Genomic DNA, 8,361 nt, shown 5'->3' on the forward strand with positions numbered 1-8,361 from the left:
CAAGCTAACAACAACCACAACAAAAACCCTCAGGTTTTATATTTTACTGAGTTATTTTTAAATACCGAATTGAAGTCTTATGACCAATATGTCTGACATGTATTTGTAGTAAATATTCTTAATATCCTGTTCAAACTAGCACATAAATTGTAAATAAAGTTTTTTTTTAAAAAAAAGCTAAAAAAAAAATTAAAAAAAGTTCTTTCAGCGACAAGCTGTTGTGATAACCGATACAAATAGTTGATAACAACCTACTGAGCCTGTTGGCAGGCATAGCAGGGACCAACTGAAGCCATTCAATGGGGCTGATAACCACTGATAATGGCCATTCTATGGGATGATAACATCCGAAGCGGGTGACTCGGCCTACCATTTATGTTTGTTTTACTGGAAAAAGTGAGCAACCGATCACTGTTTTCTGTATTTTCTGTCAAAGTTTGAGTAGAAGAAACAAATAAAAAGCAGTAGCCAGGAACCGTTTCAATAATGTAATTTATTTTTATGTAAAAAGTTTCGAGGTTTTTATCTAGATGTACCAAMATTAGGAGAACTAATTAGGTTTTACAGTGTAGAAGTTTTAAACTTAGTTCAAAAATTTGAAATTTTCAGCAGAGTCAAAAGCTTAAATCTTTAGATCTTTTATTTTATCATTATTACATTGTGATATTGTGCTCCATCATGTTGAAACACTCCCTGACCGACGTTGTTGGAAACGGTTGTTTTTGGAGGACGTTTTGATCCCACTCTTCATTGATGGCAGAGTTTTTGGGGGAGAACTGGGAGTCAGCCATCTCCGTTGGATGAGAAGCAGCGTGACACATGGGTTGCATCATAACACGGGGCTCTTAGTAGACCTGGCTTGTTCCCTGATTTTCCAAAAATGTCCAAAGCAATCAGAAGGAGGATTTATTTCTTTAGAGCAAACAATATTACACCTGCTTATTAGTGTCCGTCCTGGTATTTTCTGCAGAACTTTGCTCTTTATGGTTTTTCTATGACTTGGTGGGAGAGCTCAACTATAAGCTGTACATTTCAGTAGAAAATAATTTTTCTCTTGTAAAACCTTTTCCCTGCCAGTGAACTTTTTAAAGATCTTAGTAGAAGAACAATAGCAGCAGTCTTTTCTTCCAAGGTATATACTGCTGGCATCTACACCTCTTGTATATAGAATCTGCTAATTAGATTGTTAGTGATTTTAGTTGGACTCTTTTATAGCTCCATTTGTGATGTGACTGAAGGAAAGTAAGTAGACTTTGTGTCACAAAATCAAATTCAAATCATATTTTTTGCTTGAAAATAATCTTTCTAAGCCCGCAAAACCCTGTTCAGTTTTGTATTATCGTGCCTCTCATCACGATGAACAATAACCTAGAAACAATAACTATCAGCAGAAAAACTCTAAACTACAGATTTTGCAAAAGTTTTTTATACCACTGCCAACATTTTTTGGCCATGAACATAMATTCCTTACAGCAAAAATGTTGTATTACTTAAACTGAGGTGGCTGCAGCTTTTATCACCTCTCATAATAACATATAGTTAAAACGAAAAGGTGGGCTGAAAATAATTCATTCATGTATAAATTGGTAACTTTAAAATTATGATTGTTATAACTTTTACTACACAAGACACATATCTGCTTTCATGTTTCTAATGCAGAATCCTTTRTAACTTTATTTTATTTWATTTTWTTTACTTTCTAATCTCGTCACTCAAAATTCTGTTTTTGTAAGTGTCAGAAATCAACCAGCAGGTCATTGCTACTTCAACAAAAACATATAATGTAAGAATAACATATACTCAGGACCAAAGAGGCTATAAATGTCCGGCATGCCGTAATTGCACACTACCTTGTTCTTTTGCAGAGTTATTAACTGTTCGTGATTGACCAGGCAAAGGCACYGGGACCTCGTTTAAAAAAGAGACCAGGAGAAGGGAGAGCGGACCRGGAACAGAGGAGGAGAGTTTAACGAGAGGCAGGAGACCAAGAGGGCATGGCAGCCGAATAAATCTTTGCAGCGTTCATCGTCAAAGAAAAGAAGTGCCAAAGATTGTTTTCACCAAGCAGTTTTAAGAGGGTACCGTATTTTCTATAAGCTGCTATTTTTTTTCTGCACTTTGAACCACACGGCTTATAGCCCGGTGCGGCTTTTTTGTGGATTTTCTTCAACCACCAGGGGGCTTTTAGTAGGAAATGAGTCATTGGAAKTCAAAATTGGAAATCAAAGAAGAAAGTGCTAATTTTCATTTAGAACAGGGGTGCCCAAAGTCGCTCCTTAAGGGCCGGCATCTTGCATGTTTTAGGGCTCTCCCTGGTGGTAGTAACAATCTTTTCAGTATGTCAATGTTCTTCTTAGGCCATCTAACGAGCCATCATTTGATCCAGGTGCGTTAAATCAGGGAGAGAACTAAAACATGCAGGATACCGGCCCTCGAGGACCCACTTTGGACACTACTAGATTTAGAACAAGCACATGCTAGCAGCAGGCACGACGGAGAAATGTTTTCAAACTCATATGATGCAGCTTTTAAGTTGAGGGTTATCGATCTGGCAGTACATGAGGGAAACAGAGCCTCTGCACGTAAGCTCGGCGCAAACAAAACCATGGTTCGGCGTTGGAGACCCAGGGCTGCGTCCTTAATAAATCCAGTAGATTCAAATTCTTGATCAATTCTTCGGTCAAAGTGTGAATGTTGAATATGGCTAATGCTAGTTTATGTTACTAGCAGCTTGACAACTAATGTTAGCTTAAGTGAACCAGGTTTTCTATTGTGAATTGAAGTCATAAATACATCCCACTAGCATTAAAATTGTCATCATTTTACTATCTTACAATTCATTATTTCATCCAGAAATGAATGACGGTCTAAAAAAAAAGACAAATCGTCTTCTAGTTCTTTCTCTAACGTATCCAAAAACGTTACTGTCAGGTGTGAACAGGATATTTAAATTTAAGTTTCTGCYAACAGTGGCCCTCAATAATATGTATTTGGTTTAAAGAAATATCCCAAAATTTTTAGTCTTCATACAAATTAGGTGAATGCACATCTAATTTCCAAGATATTTTTTTTATTTTTATTATCTGTATCAATATAAGTAAGCTGAAATTAGCACAATATTTAGACTAATGCAGCAAATCATGGTAAAGAGGCATGGCGATAACTTGACAGCAGAGGTAAAAAGATACATTTCTTATCCAGCCTGTAATAAAGTGCCACTTTTTGCCAAATTTGAGACTTTATTTATTAACTTGAAGTAAAAAAATAAAAAGCAAAAAGTTATGGAAGGAACACAAATATGGATTTTTAGAATCTGTAAAGTTGACAAAGGGTGCTGTTCTATATACTCAAGAATCAAGATGAACAGTTTTCATGCAAATACCTGTTTAGAGGTAACCCAGATAAAAATGGGGCCATAAACATCAAAAACCATTTAAAAAAATTCCCATACAATTTGCTTGAAGAAATACACTTTTTTTTTTTTTTTAATTTATTGAAAAGTAATTTGGAACATTTTAGCAACTCTTTTACAATTTATTCAATATTATCTCTCCTGGATGATGTGTCATTTTGAAAAGTCAAGCATCTTCTAATATGCCAGAGACCTTAAGGCTTAAGCCTTCTGAGACCACACTGCAGACTGCAGGGCTCAAAAAAATTAAAATTATTCATCTCAGTTGGAAACTGCAAAATGTTGCCGATCTTTTTGCATGCTGGCACTGAAGCAAGAAGCGGTTTGTCAAATTTGTCATGGGTTTGTTTTGGAAGCTAACAACCTGCCTGCTCAATTCTCTTTGTACTTGTTAAAATAAAAGCAACAGTAAAAATAAAAACCATGGGGCTTCAATGGGACAAAAAAGTAAACTTTACTCTGGTAATACTTTAAACAAATACGGCAGAGGTAWTTTTAGAACCTAGTACATGCAGAACATGCAATTTGCAGGGAATGTGTACATGCCTACACCTATACACACGTCCACGTTTGTGTGCATAAATCAGCTCTCACCTCCTCCATCTCTGCCCATGGTTTATGCTAAGCCCAGTGGGGAGCCACATCAGCCTCCCCTTTGATGATGACACACATGATTAATGGCTGTAAAAAGACTGTTTGTTTTYATTACGCCTCCTCGTCAGCAAGCTGTAGTTGTATCAGAGATTCGTGCCATGCAAGCTAAATTTGAGCCAGAACTGGAGGAAAATATTTCAACAGGAGTTTCTCTTTAGAACCAGGAGAAAACACAAAGGGGCTTGGTTTTGTTTTAAAAGAGGCAACTGCCCATGGCTACATTTTCCGCTGTTTCTCGAGTTCTGAGGTGGCCAAGGGATTTCAAGGGCTGGAAAATTAAAAGTTGAAAGGATTTGGGTAAGGCAAAGATCCAGGATCAGTTTTAAGAGTTTCATCTAAACCCTACAGCTGCTGGGTTTTATATATCTCACACAAAWTTCCTCTTGCTAACCCAAGATATAGCAGACATACAGAAAAATACTCAACATAAAGTTTAAATTTGGCTTGTGGTATGTATGCCTGATGGATGCAGTGATAAAATTAGGGGAGAGCAGCTGATTCAAACAGCATTATGACTTCAAATCCAAAGAAAACAAATGGATTAAAATACCTTAAGTAAAATTATTTCTTCTCATGTGGAGGAAAGTTTGTAGAGATAGTCTTTGAACTTCTTCAATGAAGACCAGTTTTCTAAACTTAAATARAAACAATGTAAACAGAGTACACATTCATACAGAGGTCTTACTTTGAGTGTGTTCTAGTGTCYCTTCCCCAGCAATCAGTTGAAACATTTAAATAACAGTYCAGAGGCTATCTGATTCACAAACCTCAAGAGGTTCAAGGCTAATGTGGCTTACAGAAGAGCTCAGTTTGTACCAATCCTTCTCTGTCAACTTTGTTGACCTATCAGACCCAGCTAGTGACCTGCAGACATTGTTGACCATGCCCCTTCCATCCTCCACACAGAGAAGGCGTAGCTCAGTCTCTCATGCACCAGGTAGTTGCACCCGGCAAGCTTGCTGTCCATCTCGTTGCTTTGCAGAACCTGGTACAGAAAGTCAATATAGCGGGATGCCAACTTGAGAGTCTGAATTTTGCTCAGTTTGTCCGAGGGAAGAGTTGGAATRATCTTGCGCAGCGAGGCAAATGCTTCATTCAGCGACTGAGTCCTCTGGCGTTCGCGGATGTTGGCAATGGCCCGCTGAGCATGTGGGTCCTCGAGGGTTAGGAGTCCTCCAGGACTGTGACCCGGCAGGGGAGAAAGCGAGGGGCTGGAAGAAGGCGGCTGATGCTGAGGGCTCTGTTTGAGTTTTTTGGGACCTGTTGGGGTGTGTATCTGAATGCCATCCTCTGGTTTGACTTTGTTGCTGTTGTCCGTTGAGGTAGGAGTGAGTGGAGTAAGGTGATCCTCTGTGTGTGAGCCAATCTGTCGTTTATGTCCGGTAATGCCTGGAGTGGCTACAACAACAGGACAGGCGTTAGAAAGCGGAGTTGCCAGCTTCTCTTTGGGAACCACCCTGCCTTTAGGGTGATCATCTCTGGACAGTTCATCCTCTCTCATACTTTGACACTCTTCCTCTCCTTTAGTTCTTTCAATTGCTCTATGTGCTCCGCTCTTGTGCTTACCCAGTTTTTTCAAGTGTATTGTCTTTTTCCTCTGTTCTGTTCTTCTTGAGATCCTTCCTCTGCTTCTCTGCTTTGTCTTTCTWCTGCTGTTGTCCTTTTCTTTACAGCTTCTCCCTGGGGAATATTYAATCAAGCCAAACTGAAAGAGCAAGCACTCAATGTCATCTCCTTCATCCACACATGTGAAAACCCGACAATGATCTCTTCCAGTCTCTGTAAGCATGCATTATGAGGTACAAACTCTCTCACGTCATTCTCCTGAAGCAGCATGTGAAGCAAGAGTATAGTGAGTGTACATTTTTAAAGGCAGGCAACTGTGAATATTTCAGCTGCCCTCCCACTCAGTTCCCTGATTGGCCTGAAATGGATTTTAGGACATTGAAGCTTCAGGACGCAAGAAGAATGAGTCCTAACTGATTGGTCCAGTCGAAGTGACGAGGCGGAGAGAGAGACCTGCTGCRCAGCCAACCAGATCTAAATGTTGTGACATTTGCCTCCTTGTCCCAGAAGTTGCTCAAGTTTATAGGTTCCAGATTTCCTCCAAAGCAAGGCATTGCCCTGCCCCCTCTCTCACTGAGACTGCACAACTCAGCACTACCATTGCTGGGCTTTAAAAGTCAAAAGGAAATCTGCAAAGGAATCTTTCTTTATGTTTGAATCTCTCTTTATGTTTGAAACTGCACAAAATTCAAATACACTACCCTCCAATATCCAGCCTTCTGGCTTTATAAACAACAGAATTTTGAAGAACAGACATTTTGTACACAAAATCACAAAGAAGGTGACATTTAAAGACACTGAAAATTACTCTTTTATTCCCCATCTTCTAATGTGAAAAATAAAAAAAACAGGTTGTGTGAAATATCAAAGTTATAACTTACTGTTTTCTTTTCTTTAAACCCACAAGTAAGAACTTGTGGTATCTACAATATTTACCAGATAAATACCAGGTTAATGTTATCTTAAATACACTGGTGTCACAATTCTTGGATTATTGGCTTTTGGTTTGATTATTTCCTGTGGGTAATTTATGTTTCATATTTTGTGCCATATTAGTTCTGTCAGTGAGGTCTGTTGTCATAGATTATTGTTTTCCTCATCATGAATATTAATCTCATTAGATTTTTTTCTATCATCTTCTGCTATGTTTTTACTTCAGTTCAGGTATTGCCGTATTCTATGAGGGGCCGTTTAGGACAAAATCTATATTTTGTCTCTCGCACACTACGAAAGACTCACGCACACTCAAAAAATACTCAAATTGCGCATACACACTACTAAAATGTCATACATGCCTACAAATTTTCTCCCACACGCATACACAAAATCCTAAAATTGCACGTACACACTACTAAAATGTCACACACGCACACACATTTTATCTCACACAGACACAAAATCMWAAAATTGCACATACACACGACTAACATGTCGCACACGCACACACATTTTATCTTTGTCGYACACATASACTGTACTAACATGTCGCACACGCATACACAAAATACTACAATTGCGCACATACACTACTAAAATATCACACACGCAAACCTTTTTTTTTGTCTTAGTCACAAGACTAAGATTGCATATATAAACTAATAAAATATAGACTCATTATTTTGTATGTGAAAGATTCAGTTTTGTATGTGTGAGGGACATTTTTTGTATATGTGAGAGGGACTACATTTTTTGTATATGTGAGAGGTGTCACGGAAGAGGCGGGGCATAATTTGGAGATCAGATTGCGCATGCGTTATACCACAGTGAAGTTAGCTTCAAGTTAGATATTTGTTATGAGGTTATTTTTGACACAAATGGAACCCCATAATTTTTGACACAAATGGAACCCCACAAATCTTTGCATTTACTGATCTGATCCTTTGGTGAGTTTGTTTGTGTGATAGCACTGTTGCTTTAGCATAAAATTTCTGCTCGATTGCCAACAGTTATTAGAACTGTTGGCGTTTGTTACCTGGGCCGTCACCGGGATTGCAACAGCTGATTTCTGTTTAGTACGCCCCACTCTCTTCCCAAAGGTAACCTAATCGCTGATTTTGTGCGTGTTCTGGCACTTTTTGTGTTGATATTGAGTTTCAAATGAAATTGATTAAAATAGGATGTAGCTACATTTAAGTTGATATTGYGCAATATATTTTATTTAATTTACTTATTTTTTTCATTTCCCCACTCTGCTTGAGTATTTGAGTTAATTTATTTTATTTTTCTTGATATTTTGAAAGTGAACTTTGATTTCAACTTTAACTTTAAATTGATTAGTTTGAAATATGATTGATATTCTTTTTGTTAAATTATTTAAATTATGGTTGATTTAACCTGATTGAAATGCCCATAATTGTTACATTCTTGCGTACTCTGTTCTCCTAGAAATCTCTCCACGCTTCACTATCTTTTGTCTTTGATAGASAGATGATCAGATTGACTGCAGAGAGTCTGCAGCTTTGCTGCCAAAGTCTGAATGCTGATAATCAGGTTTTGTGTGTTGACCATGAGCTGTGGTTACTGGATAGTTTTATAAAGCCTGAAGGATGTGTAATACTTGCACTTTTGGTATTTATTCAATACCAAGTAAATTCATGGCTAGTATCACCAATACCAATTCTGGTACTGATATTTTTTCTTGAAATTGTATTATTTATGTTTTTTTTTTTTTTTTAACAGATTTGACTTCAGATTCTGATTGTAATAAAATACAGGGCAAAGATTTTAGG

The 8,361-nt window shown here is 37.8% G+C and overlaps 1 protein-coding gene across 1 annotated transcript; it reads right to left on the reverse strand.

Moving 5' to 3' along the window:
- Nucleotides 1-3,421: 3,421 nt before the first annotated feature.
- LOC103466863 (protein L-Myc-1a-like) lies at nucleotides 3,422-5,900 on the reverse strand. The gene has a single exon (XM_008412745.1). The coding sequence runs from the start codon at nucleotides 5,853-5,855 to the stop codon at nucleotides 4,923-4,925; it is 933 nt and encodes a 310-aa protein (XP_008410967.1). The 5' UTR covers nucleotides 5,856-5,900; the 3' UTR covers nucleotides 3,422-4,922.
- Between the last annotated feature and the right edge of the window lie 2,461 nt (nucleotides 5,901-8,361).

Source organism: Poecilia reticulata, linkage group LG7 (assembly GCF_000633615.1).
Source record: "Poecilia reticulata strain Guanapo linkage group LG7, Guppy_female_1.0+MT, whole genome shotgun sequence".
Taxonomy (NCBI): Eukaryota; Metazoa; Chordata; class Actinopteri; order Cyprinodontiformes; family Poeciliidae; genus Poecilia; species Poecilia reticulata.